This window comes from Schistocerca cancellata, chromosome 7 (genome assembly GCF_023864275.1).
Source record: "Schistocerca cancellata isolate TAMUIC-IGC-003103 chromosome 7, iqSchCanc2.1, whole genome shotgun sequence".
Taxonomy (NCBI): Eukaryota; Metazoa; Arthropoda; class Insecta; order Orthoptera; family Acrididae; genus Schistocerca; species Schistocerca cancellata.
The window spans coordinates 559,789,868-559,811,841 of NC_064632.1; the positions used below are offsets into that span (position 1 = coordinate 559,789,868).

General features: G+C 44.6%; 1 protein-coding gene across 1 annotated transcript in view; it reads left to right on the forward strand.

The window, feature by feature from the left end:
• The first annotated feature begins 16,367 nt into the window (after positions 1–16,367).
• LOC126092904 (uncharacterized) overlaps positions 16,368–21,974 on the forward strand; it is a 930,835-nt gene continuing 925,228 nt past the window's right edge. Inside the window, exon 1 of the mRNA XM_049908633.1 lies at positions 16,368–16,440. Within this exon, the coding sequence (XP_049764590.1) occupies positions 16,368–16,440 (73 nt within the window). The remainder of the gene's footprint in view (positions 16,441–21,974) is intronic.

The following is a 21,974-nucleotide window of genomic DNA, read 5'->3' on the forward strand; positions in this document are numbered from 1 at the left end:
TTACAACATGTCATTCGTTCAAGTTAGTTTGTTGATCCTTCCACTCAGTTTTTTTTATTTTTTATTACAGAGGCCAACCGGCTCTCTGAACGAACACGCTGAGCTACCGTGCCGGCATCCACTCAGCTATCGGGGGCGGACACTCCAGAATGTAAAAGTAAAAGAGTTTGAAGGCGACCGTAAACAGCACGTCTCGGCATTAGAGAACCGGTTGCTACAAGTCCTTATCGATGCCATCGCCTCTATTTAGATTTCGAGTGAACCTCATTTGCTGGACGGTTGTTTGGGCGACATTACTCAGGATGTGAACGAAAGCTTCAACAGTCTCTTTTGAGGGTACCGTCCAAAAATAACATTCAGACGAAGCGAAATTGTCAACATTGCTTCAAATTTGGACGTATGCCCATTGAGTGTAGACCATACTGCATATCCACTTCAAGTCGAAATACACGATGAAATGCGCCGATTCTGTGAAGATAGAACGCCAGCGGCGGTGCGCTCAGCGACGAAAAAGGCTTTGAGGACGAACATGAGGACTTATCAAGCCAAAGTAGCAGAAAGCGACCGTCCACAAGCCGCGACGATAGTGCTTATGGGCCAGGCATCGAAGATGGTCCTTTTTTATATGATAAATACTTGTCAAATTTTAAACGCGTTTTTCGCAAAACCGTGGTTTTTTCGCCATGGTTGTCGTCTCCCACGCTGCAGTTTCCGTCCGATATGACTAATTTTTCGTCTCCCTTGAAGCAAATTGAATTTTCTTCAATTCATCCTAGCCGATTTTTTTATCTTGATACTTAGTATTTTTTTCGACCAAAGCAGAGGACTCCAAAAAGTGACTATTTTTTCAAAAATCTATAACTTCGTCAAAAGAAATTTTTTTGCGAATCCCTACTATGATCTAAATTTATATCCGTAAAGACCAGGGTGATATGTTGGTTTCATATTTCAGATAAACACAACCGGAGTTAAAGTGACATTCGTCGATCTACCTCGTTTCAGGCCTGCCTCGGAAAAATCAAAATTACACAGTGAAGACACTAATATTTTTCAATAAAGATACCAATGCCGGCCGCGGTGGTCTCACGGTTCTAGGCGCTCAGTCCGGAACCGCGCGACTGCTACGGTCGCAGGTTCGAATGCTGCCTCGGGCATGGATGTGTGTGATGTCCTTAGGTTAGTTAGGTTTAAGTAGTTCTAAGTTCTAGGGGACTGATGACCTAAGATGTTAAGTCCCATAGTGCTCAGAGCCATTTGAACCATTTGAAAGATACCAATAAAAACTTGAATGTGTGCTTTATTCATTGCAGCAAACCCGACTTGTCTATTAAATTCCAGTACGGAGAAAAAAAATCCTGAATTTGAGCAATATTTTCGTCCGTCACACTATCGTTCGCCGTAATCCACCATTGGGAGCATAGTCCTCTTCCGCTTTCAAAGCCGTTGACTATCTTCACCTGTAAGTCTGGGAGGGGACTATTACACTGAAGGGCCAAAGAAACTGGTACACCTAATATAGTGTAGGGTCCCCAGGGGTACAGATCTCTTATGAACAGCACGTTGCAAGGCAATCCAGATATACTCAATAATGTTAACGTCTGGGGTTTTGATGGACAGAGGAAGCGTTTAGATTCAAAACAGTGTTCCTGGAGTCACCCTGTAGCAATTCTAGACGTGTAGGGTCTCGCATTGTGCTGCAGGAATTGTCCAAGTCCGTCGGAATACAAAATTGGCTTGGATGGATGCAGGTGATCAGACAGGATGCTTATGTGTGTGTGTCACCTGACAGAGTCGTATGTAGACGTATCAGGGGTCCCTTATCACGCCAACTGCACACGCCCCACTCCATTAGAAAGCCTGCACCAGCATGAATAGTCCCTTGCTGACATGCAGGGCCCATGTATTCATGAGGTTGTCTCCATACCCGTACATGTCCATCCACAATTTGAAACGAGACTCGCCAGACCAGGCAACGTGTTACCAGCCATAAACAGTCCAATGTCAGTGTTGACGGGCCTACCCGAGGTGTAAAGCAATGTGTTGTGCAGTCATCAAGGGTACACGAGTGGGCCTTCGGCTCCAAAAGCCCATATCGATTACGTTTCGTTGAATGGTTAGCACGCCGACACTTGTTGATGGTCCAGTATTGTAATCTGCAGCAATTTGTGGAAGGGTTCCATTTCTGACGCGTTTAACGATTGATTTCAGTCGTCGTTGGTCCCGTTCTTGCTGTATCATTTTTCCGGCCGCAGGAATGTCGGGAATTTGATGTTTTAACGGATTCCTGATATTCACGGTACACTCGTGAAATGGTCGTACGGGCAAAGCCCCCACTTCGTAGCTACATCAGGGATGCTGTGTCCCATCGGTAGTGCGCCGACTATAACACCATGTTCTAACTGACTTAAATATTGATAACCTGCCATTGTAGCAGCAGTAAGCGATATGACAACTGCGCCAGACTCCTGTTGTTTTATATAGGCGTTGCCGACAGGAACGCCGTATTCCACCTGTTTACGTAAGTTTGTATTTGAATACGCATGCCTACACCAGTTTCTCTGGCGCTTCGGTGCAAGAGATAATACGAGCCGGACCAGATAGACGATGGCGTTTAGTATTCCGTACCTCAGTCAGTAAAAACAGAACCCTCATGTGATCACTTTGCTGTCCGTCTGTTAACAGCCCTTTTTCGCAGGAAGGGGTAGAGATATAAAGTTTAAATTATTGTCACGTATAAGGGACAGTCAAACGAAAACGAGGGAGACGAAGAATAGTAAGTAACTGCTTGTTACGTCAAACTCGCCATAACTCTTAACACATTTATCCCACCGTGAGACAAGACGGTCAATACCAACAAAATGCCCTCCCATATGCTGACAAGGTCATTTCGACAGTGTTTGTAACTTTCGCTGGGAAGCCCTCGTACGTCCTCCATACAGTCCCAATCCCTACCCTTGAGATTACCAGGTGTTTGGAGACTTGAAGAAGGATGTTCCTGGCCGTCGACTTGCTTCGGACGAAGAGCTGCACGCTTGGTTACAATCATAGTTTCGTAGGCAACCGCAACACTTCCCCATGAAGGCACTGTCTTGTCTCAGAGTGTAGGTATTAACAGTTTCGGTGGTCACTTTCTATATAACAAACAATTTACTTACTTTATTTGTATCTGTCTCGTTTCCGTTTGAGTGCCTCTAATACGAATGTGTATGATCCCTTGGCGGTATAAAAATTTAAGCTACTAAGTCAGTGCGAACGAAAGATACGGTCATTTGCGTCGCATTTTGATATTCACAAACCCACTGACGTCAAAACCTGCAGGTGAACTACGGAAAATCATAATTAAGTTGATACGAAACTCCCAGAGCGCGACTGCTAATCGCATTTGTCAGGCTTGTACTCCTCTATCACTCACATTTTATCTAGGGCTCTTTAAATGCACAAGCGTTTACAGACAGATTCCCATACTTGTTAAATACGATATGGAGAGGAAATGGTATACGTCAGAGCTGGACTAAATCGACTGTCATTTCTATCTTCAAAACAGAAGACCTGAAAAAGTGCGATCATCTTCAAAAATAAATTGCACGGACTGTATTTACCCATCATACGTGTGGAGTGAAATAACTTTATAAAAGGAAGATAAAGCTGTAATGTCTATTTGTAATTGATATCGCTATTGCAAGCAACATAGATAATTCAATCTAGAAAGACATATTGTCAACATTGACTTCAAAACAACTTTTGACAAAGTCAACAGAATCAAACTATTATGCATTATGGCAGATGATCATGTTTCGAAGAAATTGACCAACAATGAACTAACGGAAAATAATCGCAACACCAAAAAATGATTAAGAAGAGGAATGAAGTTTCGGCAATATGTTTGTCTCCGTAATTTACTTCAGTGATTAACACACGCGACACATAAGCCATGGCAAATGCAAAATGCTTGTACATTAGCAACTGGTGTAACCGCTAGAATGCAAGTATGTAAAGGTCCACGCATTGTGTAACTAACCTGTTTCTTCGGGTTATTACGTTACTATTGGGAATGGAAATGCTTATTGATTGTGGAATTAACGTGAGAAGATTAGGGTCGCCACCGACTCTAACCACACAATTAATCAAAGGTTTCGCCGAGTCGGAAAATGAATTAATTTGATCACAGACCAAAAATTCATAAACATGCATACGTCGTGATTTCGCTCATAGGGGATGCGATGTAATTAGTACTATTTCCCGTGCTTTGTTCACGAGAATCAAACATTTAAAATAAAATAGAAAATGCATGAACACTGTGCATAAGATCAGCTCCCAGCAACACGCCTGAAAATAAAACTTAATCTAAAGCAATTGTTTTAAAATAAGAGTGGAAACTAATCACTGGACCTGTGCGTAAGGAAACGGGAAAGCTACGAGGTGAGTGGCTTAGGTGCAAAAACGTAACCTCGGAGCACAAGAGAAAATTGTAGATAAAATCATTTATTCGTAAGATAGGGATGTGAGGCATGTACACAATTCTTGATAACATTAATTCCTAAAACGTTAAAGAAAAGCATCGATACATTCACCGTTATAATCTACACCTAAAATCATTGGTGTGAATCATTCATACAACTGCTGTTGCCTCATAACTGATCGTAATAACTCCTGAAACGGTACACGTTTCGCTGTACACCCGCGTGCCCACGTGGTTTGTGGAGACGCAACTTGTAGGTATCGTGGCCAAGTTGCAACAATATCACATCACACAATCATGAACAGTTAACATTCTTTAAAACAAACATGAGATCGGACAGTTAGTGATGAAGGTAGCCCAACGAACTCAACCACGTGGTTGGCTCCCCACGGACGTAAGATACATAAAGCAAGGAAATTTTACGACATGGCGAAGCTATTAATATTTAGGAAAATAAAACCTTATACAGGCACAGCTGAAGGCAGACAGACATTCATACAGAAGCGAGTGCTCACTTCTTATCGACACCTTTGTGTGGCGCTCTTCCAGCGGATCCAAGTCTGATATAGAAATTTTCTAAAAGAAAAATCTGCCAAGGTTTTGCATTCCTTGCTGCGACAAGGCAAAGAAATCTTTCAGAGTTGAAAAGCGAGACCAAAAGCTAACAGCTCTCCTCTCGCCAAGTAACCACGCATCACGCGGTCAGTGTAACTCACCCTTCTTCGACTGGAGCACAGCTGTGGACGCTTCCCGTACCGGCGGCAGACTGCCTACTTTTCTAGCCTTTTCCGCGCTCCGCGTGGCCCGGAAAACCCAAAGATGCCATTTCCGCCATAAACCTAACGGAGGTGGATTTCTCACGAGTATCTCAAACCTCTTTGCCTACTTGACCACTACGAGAGTTGGCTATTCTGTACAACTGCTGCTGAATAAGTACGACTATCGCAGACTTTCTGCAGCATACTATGCCACCGTCTATCAACGTGACACATAAGCGCATTCATTCAATCACACTACCATGAGAATTATGAGAAAAGAGAAGGAAAAGAAAGAGAAATGCTAATGAAAATAGGCTACCGCACTAATGAAAGGAGGCTACAGGACCCTTTCAATTGTGTTGTTTATGTGCCGAAAGTCGGTTGTAGGATGGAGTTCCATTCCTGTTGCATTTGGGCGTTCAATACAGGAACAGGTAATGTTGTGGGTTGGCAGGAGAGCCAACACCGGCGTGAGAGGAAGCCGAAAGGCACGCGTTTTAGCTCACGCAGGCTGGCGTGAGGTCTGGAACAGGACAAGGGAATTAGAATTTAGCAAAAAAGGACGTAGCTGTGGAATACTTAACTTTAATCCATAAATGGTGAATGTCGCTCTTGACGGTACACGTTTTACAGTATCAATAGTAACTGGTAATGGCGCCTTGCTATGTCGTAGCAAATGACGTAGCTGAAGGCTATGCTAACTATCGTCTCGGCAAATGAGAACGTATCTTGTCAGTGAACCATCGCTAGCAAAGTCGGTTGTTCCACTGGGGCGAGTGCTAGGAAGTCTCTCTAGACCTGCCGTGTGGCGGCGCTCGGTCTGCAATCACTGATAGTGGCGACACGCGGGTCCGACGTATACTAATGGACTGTGGCCGATTTAAAGGCTACCACCTAGCAAGTGTGGTGTCTGGCGGTGACACCACAGGTAATGCTCTTTTTGTGGATGACGCTGGAGTTGTCGTCAGATGATATCCCATTTGTGCTTGATTGGAGACAGAGCTAATGGTCTGGCGGGCGAAGGCAACATGTCGGCACTCTGTTAACGTGCTTTTTTTTTAAATTCTTTATTTCCACAACAATACTAATTATACATTTTAACCCACCTCCTAACATGATTAGTGGGCCATTAATTGATGCATAGAACTGGGTTATAATGCAGCTTGATATTATAGTTATGTTAGTGAACTACTGTTTAAACTACTATAGTATGTTAGTTTTCTACAACAATGGGCAGTTTAGTTTAATCTACTTTATTTAATTGTCTAACCTAGAAATGACTACTAACTACAGCGTCACAGGTGTGCCAGCAAAATACAAACCTACTTAGAATAGCCAGGCTCCACGAGCTAACCCCTTGGAGCATGCCCCTGGCACTGGGCTGGCCAAAGTTAGTATTCGCTGCAGTTTCCTAAATTAATGTCCTAATGTAAGTCCTACTAAATACTAACATAACCTGTGTCATAATCGGTGCTTTAGTCACAATCTGTGGTAATTGACCCCCCCCCCCCTCCCAATCCTGTACGTGGCGGTTTCCAACTGATGGAAGTCGGCCATTCCACGCACAGGCGGTATGGGAATGGGATTAGGTCTCAATCGGTTGGTCTATGAATTGGTACCTACTCTTGGTCCCTCAGGTATTCTGTTAACACTTTCTGTGATACCTCATCTGCCAGAGCATTCAAAGTATGAAAAGTGTCTTCTTGTCTAAGTAGATGGTATGTGTCACTGTTCGGAAGTCTGTCTCGGAGTGTTGTCGCAACATCATTGAAGAGAGGGCACTCGAAAACCACATGGTCGGGAGTTCCCTCTGCCGCGCCACAGTTGCCCTTTTCCCAAACCAACATAGATATGTCGGGTAGGGTTCATGACCAGTGAGAAAATGAATGAGTCCTCGTGTAGGTTCAAAGTATTTCATGCCCCCACGCTCTTTTACGTCAGGTAAGAAGTTTCTTCTTCCTCCCAAGCCCTCTGCCAAAGTTCCTCCCCTCTGTTTCGTATTTCTCTCTTATCCTCCACCCTCACACCCATGATCTCTATTATTTTCTCCCTGTTCCCCTCTTTGGCCCAGTACCACGCCGCTTGCTCGCGTATCTTGATATATAGCGGGCAGAACCCCATTATGACAAACATGCTCCACCCGGTGATGTCCTGTAGGCCCCCATAGATCTCAAAATCATGCTTCTTTGAACTCTTCTCACTGTCATGGCAGGCACGACCCGCGTGAGCTTGTGCGCCCAGACTCCCGAGCCGTAACCCACTACTGAGGTTAGAATACTATTATGATGAAGTTTCATGAGATGAGGAGGGAGGTGAAATCTTTTATGTCCAAAGGAGATGAGATTGTTTAGTAGTTGGAGAGCTCTCTGGGTTACGGTGTCTACGTGTTTCCCGAAGTTCCATCTCTCGTTAATTATGACTCCCAAGTATCGCGTCTCCCGTCGCCAAAGAACTGGCGAGCCATCGATTCTAACATTGGGATTCCTGATTAGCTGACCTTTTAGCAGTAGGTATGTAGATATACACGGAGATATTTTCATCTTTGTGTTTAGGCACCATTGGTGCAGTTTCTCTATGGCCCTTTCGATCTTTGGTTCGATGACCTCTCGGCTGCGACCGCCGACCAGCAGGAGGAGGTCATCTGCGTAGGCTATCACCTCTAGCACTTCTTCACTTTGCTGTAGTCTGTCTAGCAATGGTTCCATATGGATGTCCCAGAAAAGGGTTCCCAGAACAGAGCCTTGGGGACACCCTTTCGTAATTACTTTCCCAATACTCCCGCTAGGGGATGATAGCCATACCTCCCGGTCCTTACAATAGCTCCTCAGACACCCATTTAGCGGCCCTGCACACTCTTTCTCCCGCAGACAGGAGAAGAGCGAAGGCCACCACAGGTTTCCGAAGGCGCCATTGATATCCACCATGATGCCGACGACGTACTTATGCGGTGTTGAGCCACAGACCTCAGCCGCCAGAGCGATAGCATCAGATGCCGACCGCCCCGGCCTGAAGCCGAACTGCCTGTCGCTCATCCCGCACAGTACCCGGTGAGCCGTCAATCTGTCAGGCAGCAGTTTTTCCAGAAGATTCCCGAACAGGTCCAATAGGCAGATTGGCCTGTATTATTTGACTTCGGCCGGGTCTTTTTCTGGTCCCTTTTTTATTATAACTACGTTCGCGGTTTTCCACCTCTTGGGGAACTTCCTTTGTCTGAGGCACTCGTTAAAGAGGTGAGTCAGCGGCGCGATTAACTGGGGTGCCAGAAATTGCACCACCTCAGCCACAATGCCGTCTGGTCCTGGAGCTTTCCCTCTTTTTAGGGACCTTACTTGTGCAGCCACCTCCTCTTCCGAGAAGGGGTAGACTGCCGTGTCGTTGTTGTAATATTCTAGGTCTGTATCTCGCAGTTGCTGCTGGCTTACGGTTTCTCCATCCGCATTGTCGTCAGGCAGCAGGGACCGGAGAAGGACCTCTGCAGTCTCCTGCCAAGATTCCGTCATCCTGCCCCCTGCCTGACTGTTGATAGCTCCAGGGGAGAGCGGATTTTTTCCCTCACTAATTTATAGGGGAGACCCCACGGGTCCAAGGCCAACTGGTTCTACAAGTAGCTCTCCCAGCTACGCATTCTCACTTCACGTAGTTCCTTCTGAAATCTCTGCTTGGCGTCCCTATATTTCAACTGCCATCTTTGCCTTTCCAGCCAGACGACACTGCGCTGGTAGTTCCTCCTTAGCCTCCTGACAGATTGACGTAGTTCCTCTAATTCGGCCGACCATGCTGACCGTGAGGCCGAAATGGCCTTCCTCCTGGTTGGTACAGCGGCCCTCACCGCTATGTGTACTGCGCCCACCAGTTCGTCAGCTCTTTCGCCCACGTCTATGTCTTGATGTACGTGATCTTCCGGTAAGGCAGGGATGTCGCACTCCCTTGCTAGGCGCTCCCAATCTGCTTTGTTATAATTGAATTGTACTTCCCACCCCATGGTCCAGCGGCACTCCATTTCACCTAGAGTGAAGGTTATTAAATTATGGTCACTCGTGGTGGCATTGCTCAAGACTTTCCAGCTCTGTATGAGATTTGCTGCGTTATGAGATGTTAGGGTTACGTCTATGTTCGTGCCCTGTCCTCCTCCTGCTTTGTAGGTAGGAGGATTGCCCGACTTGTTGGCCACCACGAGCTGGGAAGCCATGATAAACTCTTCCACTTTACCTCCGTTTGTATCTCTGGTGCTGCAGTACCACAGGGGGGATTTTGCATTAATGCCAGCTGTTATGACTATCTTCCGTCCCCGCAACGCCGTGGTAACTCTTGCCAGATATTCTAAATGCTGCTCAATCTCGTCTCCGTATTGGAAGTACGTGTTTATGAGAATAATTACTCCCACTGGGAACTGAAGCTCCACGACGTTGCAGTGACTAGTTGTAAATTGTGAGAGCGTGGTGACCCTCAGAAGTTTATTTGTAACTGCTATCGTCGCTCTAGGGTCCTCCCCTCTGCTGACAATTTGCCATGTTGCGGCAGCAAAAGATATTTTTCCAGCTTGGGAGTACGGCTCTTGTAGGCAGAGCACATCCAGTCTCCTCTCCTCCACCTCTGTACGGAGCTCCTGCGTCACAAGTCTGGTATTGTGAGTGTTTAATTGTCCAATGTTGATTTCAGTCGTCATGGGAAGTATGTATGCATGTGGTCGTCTGGCCAGGTCTTACTCCAGTCGAAAGCAATTCGTCCATTTGCCAGTACAGCCTGTTCGTAGATGTCCTGGAGGTCAAACTTCTCACCACGTCTCTCAAAGACTTTTTCAGCAGGTCCCGCAGGGCTCCGGAATCAGTGGGGAGATTCACTGACTTTAGCTGAATTCTGTCCACAGCCTCCATTACCGAGAAAGTTACCTTCCTACCCCCTTCATGTCCTACACGGACCACATGTCGTAAGGCAGTGGCCAGGGTAATCGGCTCTTCCAGCCTGGCCAGTTGCATCGTGTACTCGATGTTGGGGTACACCCTTACCGGGTCCACAGGTGACAATCTGACCACTGGAGTGCTCTGTGTTGTGGATGGTTCAAATGGTTCAAATGGCTCTGAGCACTATGGGACTTAACATCTATGGTCATCAGTCCCCTATAAATTAGAACTACTTAAACCTAACTAACCTAAGGACAGCACACAACACCCAGCCATAACGAGGCAGAGAAAATCCCTGACCCCGCCGGGAATCGAACCCAGTAACCCGGGTCTGTGTTGTGGACTTCAGACTTGCACTTGTGACTGTGTTGTCTTGAATAGGCTGATTTTCTTTAAGTTCTATTGTTAACCGTGTTTGGTTCGAGTCATCGGACTGACCTACAAATCTGCAGTCAGGATGTGTGGGATAACCACGAGAGCGCTCCCGCTGTCATACGAAATCGCGCCCCAGATCGTAACTCCAGCTGTACGTCCAGTGGGTACCGCACGCAAACTGATTGGTTTCAGACCCTCAACTGCGCTCTTCCTAACAAACACACGGCTATGACTGGAATCGTAGCAGAACCAGCTTTCATGAGAAAACACAACAGGCCTCCACCCTGTCCTCAAATGAGCCCTCGCTTGACATCACCGACGTCGCAAATGGCAAATGATTACCATGGGGTCAGTGACTACAGGCCGTCTGTCTCGGAGCTGTCCTTGGAGTAACCGATTTCTAACACTTCTTTGTGTCACTCTGGTGCGAGGAGCTGTGAAATTGCTGCTGCAGGTGAATTACGATGCGCCAAAGCCTTCCGCCGGACACCTTGGTCTTCACATTCGGTAGTGCCAAGTGGCTGTCCGGAGTTCGGACTTCTTGCGACCGTACATTCCCGAGACCTCCGCTGCCAGCAGTCATGTAGCTTACATTTCTGCCCAGTCTTTCCGCAGTTCACAGAAGGAACATCCAGCTTCTCGTAGCCCTATTACGCAACTTCGTTCAAATTCAGTGAGGTTTTGATAACGACGTCTTCGTTGCCTTGAAGGCATTCTTGATTAACATCAACTCACCATGTCCACTCTCAAAGGTAAGTAACGCCCATCACCGTTACAGCTTGTATTCTAAGCAAAGCCGATTTGCATCCTAATAGTGGCACTACTAGGCCCTTTCTTATGATACTGAGTTGAAATTTTAATAGACATCATCTTTCAGATGTATAAACACGCCTAACAACTTCCGTTTATGTCGCACAACTGCCTGGTGTTGTGGTTTTTCCCACCAACGTGTATGCAGGAGTTACAGAAAAAAAAATCTGTGTCAAGAAGGAGGTCAAATATTCGGAGAGGGGGAGGCAAAAATCATGCAGAAGTATGACGGGGATGCGGCCTTTAACGACTCTTATTTACTACTTAAATGAATAAAATCATCCAACAGTGGAGACAAAAGCCACACAGCTTCTTTCAAAACAAAAGGAATAAAAGCCAGATGCTTTACTTTTTGCAGGTGCTTTAGCTCTTCCAGCAACTTGAGAGTGTGACCTGCAGCCCTCTGTACACGATTTATGGATTACATTCGAAAAAGGCAACATGGACTTCAACACCGAAAAACAAAGGTATGGGCTTCTGGGCAAAATACACAGTATAAAGCAAGATCTGTTTGAAAAGTAAAATTAATTTTCGATGGAGTGAACACATTCACACATTTAGACTATAAACAATCCTTTCTGGAAGGAGCAGAACCAACGGTGTCAGATCGGTAAGTCGACCAATGAAAAGATGGCAGGAGAACATCTTAACGAGACCTAACAGATCAAAAAGCCTAATATTTGGAAGGAAAATCATGGTGATGATGATGATGTATAGCGTCATTTCAGGTACTGCCATTATTGGATCAAAAGTTACAACTTGCACAACAAGGTTCAGTGTCCGTACCAACGAAACTTCCCAAATCACGGCATCAGCTGTTAGCTTTTACTGGTACTGAAAAAATATTCTACAAGTTCTAGGTTTGGATCTGATGAAGGAGTAACCGAAACGACGCTATAAATGAAGACGCCTATTAAGCGATCAAAATGGTTTTATGCGCAGAATATTTTCAAGAGTCGCGGACTCATGCGAGAAATCTATTTCTTTCGTAAATGTATTTTAATGACTTGCAAAATAATTCAGTCTCCACTCAGTACAAAAATACAGAAGCTGTAGCGAGAAGTGATATCATGGCTGCACAGACAGGGAAAATACACACATAACGGAGAAAAAATCCGGGAAACAGTTCACGAATATTTTATTCGTAATGGATATTTGAAACACGGGGCAACAGAAACGTGCCGTCTCGGCATTGACATGTGACACAACGCTGCTGTGTTACGTGATACCTGCCTGGAAGGCATATTTAAGAGAAGTAACCAACCGACTCCTGATTCCTTAAAGAATCGAGCTTCCACATAAAAAACCGTTTCTAACATGAGATTACTTTACTAATATATTAATGTGATAATGTTAAAAGTTAAGTTTCGGATTGGTAACCTGTAGACTAATGAAAGTGTCAAAATCAAAGCCGTTATGGTTTTCGTTATTTTCTAGGGTTTTAGGTCAGAAAAAGTTTATAAGCAGTTCGAAATTATGTTCAAAGTTTGTTAGAAGTTGCTAAGTGAACTCACAGTCAAGCACTGGATGACTATAGTCCGTGTAATTTCCGCTCCCTTTCAAAGAAAACTAGTTTCTCAAACATTTAAATGTTTATCACGTCATATCTCCTGAAGTGTATGTCGTACAGTGATATAATCATGAACGTGATATGTGGGGACACAGTCTGCAAAAAGTGTTGTGAATATAGTTAATAGTAATGAAGTAATAAATCAAAAAGTGATGGCAGATGCTGGAGTTTTACTGCACGAACAGCGTAAATCCAGTACGCGATAAAGTTTATTCCATTTGTTATTTTGTTGGGCTTGGCAACGAGAAAATCTTTCGAAAATGTTTGAAAGTATGTGTAAAGAAAGTTGGAAGTTCGTAAGTGCTCTCATTCTCAAATACTGCATGAATATAATCTGTAATTGTCGCGCCATGAGTTACGCTGCCTCAAAATACGAGGCTTATTCGGAAACTACGAATGGAAAAACTAGTAGAAGCCGACCTCGGGGAAGATCAGTTTGGATTCCGTAGGAATACTGGAACACGTGAGGCAATACTGACCTTACGACTTATCTTAGAAGAAAGATTAAGGAAAGGCAAACCTACGTTTCTAGCATTTGTAGACTTAGAGAAAGTTTTTGACAATGTTGACTGGAATACTCTCTTTCAAATTCTAAAGGTGGCAGGGGTAAAATACAGGGAGCGAAAGACTATTTATAATTTGTACAGAAACCAGATGGCAGTTATAAGAGTCGAGGGACATGAAAGGGAAGCAGTTGTTGGGAGGGGAGTAAGACAGGGTTGTAGCCTCTTCCCGATGTTATTCGATCTCTATATTGAGCAAGCAGCAAAGAAAACAAAAGAAAAATTCGGAGTAGGTATTAAAATCCATGGAGAAGAAATAAAAACTTTGAGGTTCGCCGATGACATTGTAATTGAAGTGTTGGCAGAAGAGCCAACACTGTGTTGCTAGAGGAGGCCGAAATGCACGCGTTTAATTACACGCTGACTGGCGTGAGGTCTGGAACAGTTAAGGGAATTAATAGTAGCAAATAAAGTACGTAGTTGATATAATACTTAACTTTAATCCACAATTGGTGTACATCGCTCTTGACGGTACATGTTATAATCTCAATATCAAATGCTATGGCGCCTTGCTAGGTCGTAGCAAATGACGTAGCTGAAGGCTATGCTAACTATCGTCTCGGCAAATGAGAGCGTAGTTGTCAGCGATCCATCTCTGGCTAAGTCGGGTGTACAACTGGGGCGAGTGCTAGTACGTCTCTCTAGAGCTGCCGTGTGGCGGCGCTCGGTCTGCCATCACTGACAGTGGCGACACGCGGGTCCGTCGTATACTAGCGGACCGCGGCCGATTTAAAAGCTACCACCTAGCAAGTGTGGTGTCTGGCGGTGACACCACAGCAAGCACGAAGGCAAAGAATAGAAAGTTCCGCATTGTGCGGCGCAGACCAGCAGGTCTTCCGGCAAGTCTCCTCACTGGAAGCTCAGTGAATGAAGTTAGAATTGTCTTTAATGATGAGTCCTGCTTCGACCTGAGCCCCGACGACCAGCGGAGACGTATCTCTAGACGCCCTGGACAGCGGTGGGGTACCAACCTGACCGCCATCCGCCATACAGCCCGACAGGCAAGACTGCTGGTCCTGGGTGCCATTCCTTTTCGCAGCAGGACCTCTTTGTTTTTGTCATACGCGACACCCTTACAGCGCAGTGATACTTTGACGATACTCTACGCTCCCCGTAGGTGCCCTTCATGGCAAGGCATCCTGGCCTACATTTCAGCAAGTTATTGCCCGCCTGCACACGGCGACAGATTCTACTGCATATTTTCGTGTTTGCTAAACGCAGCCTTGGCGAGAAAGGTAGCCGGAGCTCTCCCCAGCTGAGAACGTTTGGAGCAATGCAGGTTGGTCCCTCTGACCTCCTCGGGATTTTGACCATCTAACATACCAGTTGGACAAAATCTGGCACGTTATCCGCCAGGATGACATGCAACAGCTAAGTGCTAAGTCGAATAGCTGCTTTCATAATCGCCAGAGATGGGCCAACGTGCTATTGACTTCCTCGATTTGTGAAGCTCTTTCTCTGGAATAAGTCATCTAGTCGTTTCGAAATTGTAATAGTTTGTCTGACCACGTACACCACAGCCATCGATATCCTTCCTGGTGCGGCGTTTTTTTTCTTTTCCTTTTTCTTTTTCTTTTTTTTTCTTTCTTTTTTTTGTCTTAGAGTGTATTCAAGCATATATTAGACAACAGTTTTATTAAATGATTATTATGAAAGAAAGTCTTCGGCGTACATTAGAATGCAGTACATGTGAGATACTGCCGATGCTAGGAGAACTGTATTGATAAAGGAAACTACAATTGCAAAGCAGTTTACATCAGATACATAACTATTAAGACGGCATATTTTACGCTTGTTGCTGTTTACACTGATTTTATATTAGTAGCTTAACAGAACAGGAATGGATTTGTTCGGCTCCCTATGCTCGATATGTTACATTTATTCGCGTTTAGGATCAGCGGGCAGTCCTTGCACCTATCGTCGAACCTCTGCAGGTCTTTCTGCATTTCGTTACAGTCAACTAGTTATACAACCTTCACACAATTGAAAGAAAACAGCCCTCGGTCACTATTTTGAACGAATTAATCGGGTTTCAACACTGCTATGTCTTACTCAGAATTTAAATCAAAGAATGGTCTATAACATGATCACAGAATTATGACTAAAAACGTATGACACAGAGTATAAGTATGGAATCATCGTGAAAGACTGGCAGTACTTATGTCATTTATAAAATAACAAATATGCCAGAAGGGCATTAGTCACAAAGATATTTAAGATAAAGGAAACTGTGATGGCGAGCTACTAAAGGCTGCTCGTTACTTGCGTGGTGTAGGTTGCAAAATGGACTGAGGTGCCCGCGTTAACAAATGCGGCCAGATGAACATGGCGCTGCAACGAGCGCGCCATCTAGTAGCCGTAGATACAATTACGCTACTTCACATTGAAATATAGGCAGAAATGATTACAAACAAACAGTATTTGGTACATAATGGAAAGCAATGTTGGTTTGATAGTAGCCTACAACATAACATTTTGTTTACATCAAAGCTTATAACAGTAAGATAAAACATAAAAACATCATTATGAAAATGTAGATAGGAGGAATGACAACTTTTAGAAAGCGATTTGACGTGAAATACAGCCAAGAAAGATTTTATAATTAAAAAACATAGGACTACCTTAGAGGGAAAAGAACATTTCGGAAACTTGCAGAAGGAGACCCGAAGTCAGATATCGAGTAACGGCTTTATACCGTTGAAATTTTTTTTTACGTAGCTGTTGCTAGAATACAAGGTCTACCTGTCAGGAGTCAAAGCAGGAATAGCACAATGGGGTGTAGGGCTTTACATCAGGAAAGAAATGGAACCCAGCGTAGTTGCAATAAGGTATGTAAACGAACGACTGATGTGGATAGATTTGACAGTGTCTAGCAAGAAAATTAGGATTGTGTCAATATATTCGCATTGTGAAGGGACAGATCAAGATAAGATGGATAGTTTTTATGAGGCACTCAGTGATGTAGTTGTTAGAGTAAAGGACAAGGACAGTGTTCTGCTCATGGGTGATTTTAACGCCAGGATTGGAAATCGAACAGAAGGGTATGAAAATGTTATGGGTAAATTTGGAGTGGATATGGAGGCCAACAAGAACGGGAAACAACTCTTGGATTTCTGTGCCAGTATGGGCTTAGTAATCACAAACTCCTTTTTTAAACATAAGAACATTCACCTGTATACTTGGGAAGGCAGGGGAACCAGATCTGTCATTTACTATATAATAACAGATCAGGAATTCAGGAAGGCTGTGACGGATACACGTGTATTCGGGGATTCTTTGCTGACACTGAACATTATTTAATCTGCAGTGAAATTGGGATTGTGAGGCCGAAAGTGCAGGAGGTCAGGTCCATATGTAGGAGGATAAGAGTGGAGAAACTTCAGGATAAGGAAATCAGGCACAAGTACATAACAGCGATCTCAGAAAGGTACCAGTTAGTTGAATGTAGTCAATTACAGTCATTGGAAAAGGAATGGACAAGGTACAGGGACACAGTACTAGAAGTGGCTGAAGAATGTCTTGGAACAGTAGTGTGTAAAAGTAGGATGAAGCAAACAGCTTGGTGGAATGATACAGTCAAGGCAGCCTGTAAAAGGAAAAAGAAGGCGTATCAAAAATGGCTACATACCAGAACCCAGGTAGACAGAGAAAGTTATGTTGAAGAAAGAAACAAAGCCAAACAGATAATTGCAGCATCCAAGAAGAAATCGTGGGAAGACTTTGGAAACAGGTTGGAGACTATGGGTCAAGCTGCTGGAAAACCATTCTGGAGTGTAATTAGCAGTCTTCGAAATGGAGGTAAGAAGGAAATGAGAAGTATTTTGGACAGGTCAGGAAAACTGCTGGCGAATCCTGTGGATGCCTTGGGCAGATGGAGGGAATATTTTGAAGAGTTGCTCAATGTAGGTGAAAATGCGATCAGTAATGTTACAGGTTTCGAGGTAGAATGCGATAGGAATGATGATGGAAACAGGATCACATTTGAGGAAGTGGAAAAAATGGTCAATAGATTGCAGTGCAATAAAGCGGCTGGGGTGGATGAAATTAAGTCGGAACTTATCAAATACAGTGGAATGTCAGGTCTTAAATGGCTACACAGGATAATAGAAATGGCCTGGGAGTTGGGACAGGTTCCATCAGACTGGACAAAAGCAGTAATCACACCAATCTTTAAACATGGAAACAGAAAAGGTTGTAACAACTACAGAGGTATCTCTTTAATCAGCGTTGTGGGTAAAATCTTCTCAGGTATTGTTGAAAGGATAGTGCGAGTATTAGTTGAGGACCAATTGGATGAAAATCAGTGTGGGTTTAGGCCTCTTAGAGGTTGTCAGGACCAGATCTTTATCTTACGGCAAATAATGGAGAAGTTTTAAGAGTGGAACAGGGAATTGTATCTATGCTTTATAGTTCTAGAAAAGGCATATGACAGGGTTCGCAGGAAGAAGTTATTGTCTGTTCTACAAGATTATGGAATAGGAGGCAAACTTTTGCAAGCAATTAAAGGTCTTTACATGGATAGTTAGGCAGAAGTTACAGTTGACGGTAAATTGAGTTCATGGTTCAGAGTAGTTTCAGGGGTAAGACAAGGCTGCCACCTGTCTCCACTGTTGTTCATATTATTTATGGATCATATGTTGAAAACAATAGACTGGCTGGGTGAGATTAAGATATGTGAACACAAAATAAGCAGTCTTGCATATGCGGATGACTTAGTTGTGATGGCAGATTCGATTGAAAGTTTGCAAAGTAATATTTCAGAGCTAGATCAGAAATGTAAGGACTATGGTATGAAGATTAGCATCTCCAAAACGAAAGTAATGTCAGTGGGAAAGAACTATAAACGGATTGAGTGCCAAATAGGAGGTACAAAGTTAGAACAGGTGGACGGTTTCAAGTACTTAGGATGCATATTCTCACAGGGTGGCAACATACTGAAAGAACTGGAAGCGAGGTGTAGCAAAGCTAATGCAGTGAGTGCTCAGCTACGATCTACTCTCTTCTGAAAGAAGGAAGTCAGTACCAAGACTAAGTTATCTGTGCACCGTTCAATCTTTCGACCAACTTTGTTGTATGGGAGCGAAAGCTGTGTGGATTCAGGTTACCTTATCAACAAGGTTGAGGTTACGGATATGAAAGTAGCTAGGATGATTGCAGGTACTAGTAGATGGGAACAATGGCAGAAGGGTGTCCACAATGAGGAAATCAAAGAAAAACTGAGAATGAACTCTATAGATGTAGCAGTCAGGGCGAACAGGCTTAGATGGTGGGGTCATGTTACACGCATGGGAGAAGCAAGGTTACCCAAGAGACTCATGGATTCAGCAGTAGAGAGTAGGAGGAGTCGGGGCAGACCGAGGAGAAGGTACCTGGATTCGTTTGAGAATGATTTTGAAGTAATAGGTTTAACATCAGAAGAGGCACCAAAGTTAGCACTGAATAGGGGATCATGGAGGAACTGTATAAGGGGGGCTATGCTCCAGACTGAACGCTGAAAGGCATAATCAGTCTTAAATGATGATGATGATGATGATGAGCTGTTGCTGTAAGTTAAGGATGAGGCTATCCTTTCGAGCAAAATGCTTGAAAATCTGTATTTCTTCTAGAATATCTAGTCTACGCCATTTCTTTTCGGCGTGCAATATGTTACTATCGCAGATGGCTTTAGTTGAATGACCTGTAATTAGAAGATGGTTGGCAAAAGACTAATTTTGGGGGCTAGTGCCATTTTTTCTTAGCAATTGTTCTTTATACATCACTACCAGATATACTCCGGTCGCAGGTTCGAATCCTGCCTCGGGAATGTATGTCCTTAGGTCAGTTAGGTTTAAGTAGTTCTCAGTTCTACGGGATAGCTGACCTCAGTGCTTGGGGCCATTTGAACCATTTGGTTGGCAGAGCCACAACCTCGCCTGTGCTTGCACCGCTTCGTCAATATCAAGGCAAACTCCTCCAAGGCGTTCTTTAAATGTGGGAAACAGATGAAAATCGGATGGGGCCAAATCGCGACTGTACGGAGGTTGGTCGACGACAGAAAACCCAAGGTATCGGAGTGTTGGACATGTCTGTGCTCGAATGTGGTCTGGTACTGTCATGCAGAAGCAGCGGCGATACTACCATCTCCATAACCATCCCATCATCTACGTTCTCACTCTGCAGCGGAGTGTGCGCTGATCTGAAACTTCCTGGCATGTTAGAACTGCCGGCCGGGGTGGCCGAGCGGTTCTAGGCGCTTCAGTCACGAACCGCGCGACCGCTACGGTCGCAGGTTCGAATCCTGCCTCGGGCATGGATGTGTGTGATGTCCTTAGGTTAGTTAGGTTTAACAAGTTCTAAGTTCTAGGGGACTGATGACCTCAGATATTAGGTCCCATAATGCTCAGAGCCATTTGAACCATATTAAAACTGTGTGCCTGACCGAGAATCGAACTCGGATCCATTGCCTTTCATGGGAAAGTGCTCTAACTGACTGAGTTACCCAAGCACGACTTACTACCCGTCCTCACAGCTTCAATTCTGCCAGTACCTCGTCTCCTACCTTCCAAACTTTACAGAACCTCTTCTGCGAGCCTTGCACAACTAGCACTCCTGGAAGATATTAGCCATAGCCTGAGGGATGTTTCCAGAATGAGAAGTGGTTAGAGTACTTGCGCGCCAGAGGTAAAGGTCCCGAGTTCGAGTCTCGGTCGGGCACACAGTTTTCATCTGTCAGGAAGTTTCACCTACGTTCTGCTCCCCGCGGAGTGCGTGCTTCACTAGGCCAAACATATGAAAACGGGAAGGTGCAAGATCCGGGCTGTAAGGAGGATGAGGAAGAACAGACCGATGAAGTTTCGTGAGCGCTTCTCGGGTGCGCAGAATGGTGTGAGGCCTATAGTTGTCTCAGAGAAGGTGAAATTCGTTTGCATTTCTCGCATGTCATTTCTTCAGCTTCCTCGGAGTAGCACAATACACTTCATAGTTGATCATTGTAACACGAGGGAATACATCAAACAGAATAACCCATCAGAGTCACAGAATACTGTCGCAATGATTCTTCCGGTTCAGGGTACAGTTTTGATTTCTTTTTCTTTGGAGGAGTGGTGCTGTGACGCCACTGCATATATTTCTGTGACAATATTCGACAACTACTGTTACGATCGGTCCCGAACGACGCAATAAATTCCGCACAAATAATCCTTCGTTGCTCTTTACGGTGCTCTGTTAGGCGGTGAGGTATTCAATATGCACCGCTACGGTCGCAGGTTCGAATCCTGCCTCGGGCATGGATGTGTGTGACGTCCTTAGGTTAGTTAGGTTTAAGTAGTTCTAAGTTCTAGGAGAGTGATGACCTCAGAAACGAAGTCCCATAGTGCTCAGAGCCATTTTAACCATTTTTTTTTATTCAATGGGCACACACCTTTAAGTTCTGCGATTGCTGTGAGAGAGTGTCAACACTATCAAAAGAGATGTCCAGTTGCGAAGCGAGGTGTTTGATTTTCGTCCATCGGTCACCTCGAAAGAGAGTGTCCGCACGTTCCAACACTGCAGGAGTCAGAGCTGTGTGCGGCCAGCCGGCACGCGGGAGATCAGACATTGGCGTGACTTTGTTGCGATGAAGGCAGGTGCCACGCCCAACGACTCATCCTGCTTTTGTTAACTGGGAGATGTCTGTAGACATTTTGCAGAAGCATCTCTGAATACCTACACGATTCTTTGGTTTTCTGCCAAAAGAAACTCAGTAAGAGCTTCCTGCTTGGAGCGTACCTCCGGTACGGACCCCAATTTGAAGGCTACGCATAGCGCCGCCACGTATGGTAACTTCACGGAACCATAAGGGCTGAAGCGGGGAACAAATGTGTTGCCTTACTTATAGAACGCCCCTAATACAATTCGTTGGCCTCTTGCGTCAGACGGTTGTAAATATGTAGACATGAAAGTCTTTTCGGGTTTGCTGCCGGATCCTAAAATCAACTTGACTCGATATTTCGGCGATCCAACTGTTCGCCATCTTCAGGAAATGCTGCTTCTGCTGATGAATCCCGCTGAGAACTGACGCAAGATAGCAATTCGACGTCCTATATAGGCCACCGTTCAGTACACGGCGCATGCGCCGCCCATCACGATTTCTGCCTTACAAAACAGGGAGGTGGCGCCGCCCTTAGTGAAACATTGCCGGCAGCGATATATCGCAATCCATGCCGAACCGAAGAACGTTCAGTTTTGATGCGAGATAATACGGGATTCCACGTTTTCCTCTTAGCAGAACGTGTACTGAACGGTGGCCTATATAGGACGTCGAATTGCTATCTTGCGTCAGTTCTCAGCGGGACTCATCAGCAGAAGCAGCATTTCCTGAAGATGGCGAACAGTTGGATCCCCGAAATATCGAGTCAAGTTGATTTTAGGATCCGGCAGCAAACCCGAAAAGACTTTCAAGATTTATTACGCCGGGAAAGCCTACGTAATTACATGTAGACATGAAGAATACAGATGTACAATGTTAATAATAACGTTTGTTTTATTTAAAAAAGCTTTATGAGTTTTCACGTTAAGAAG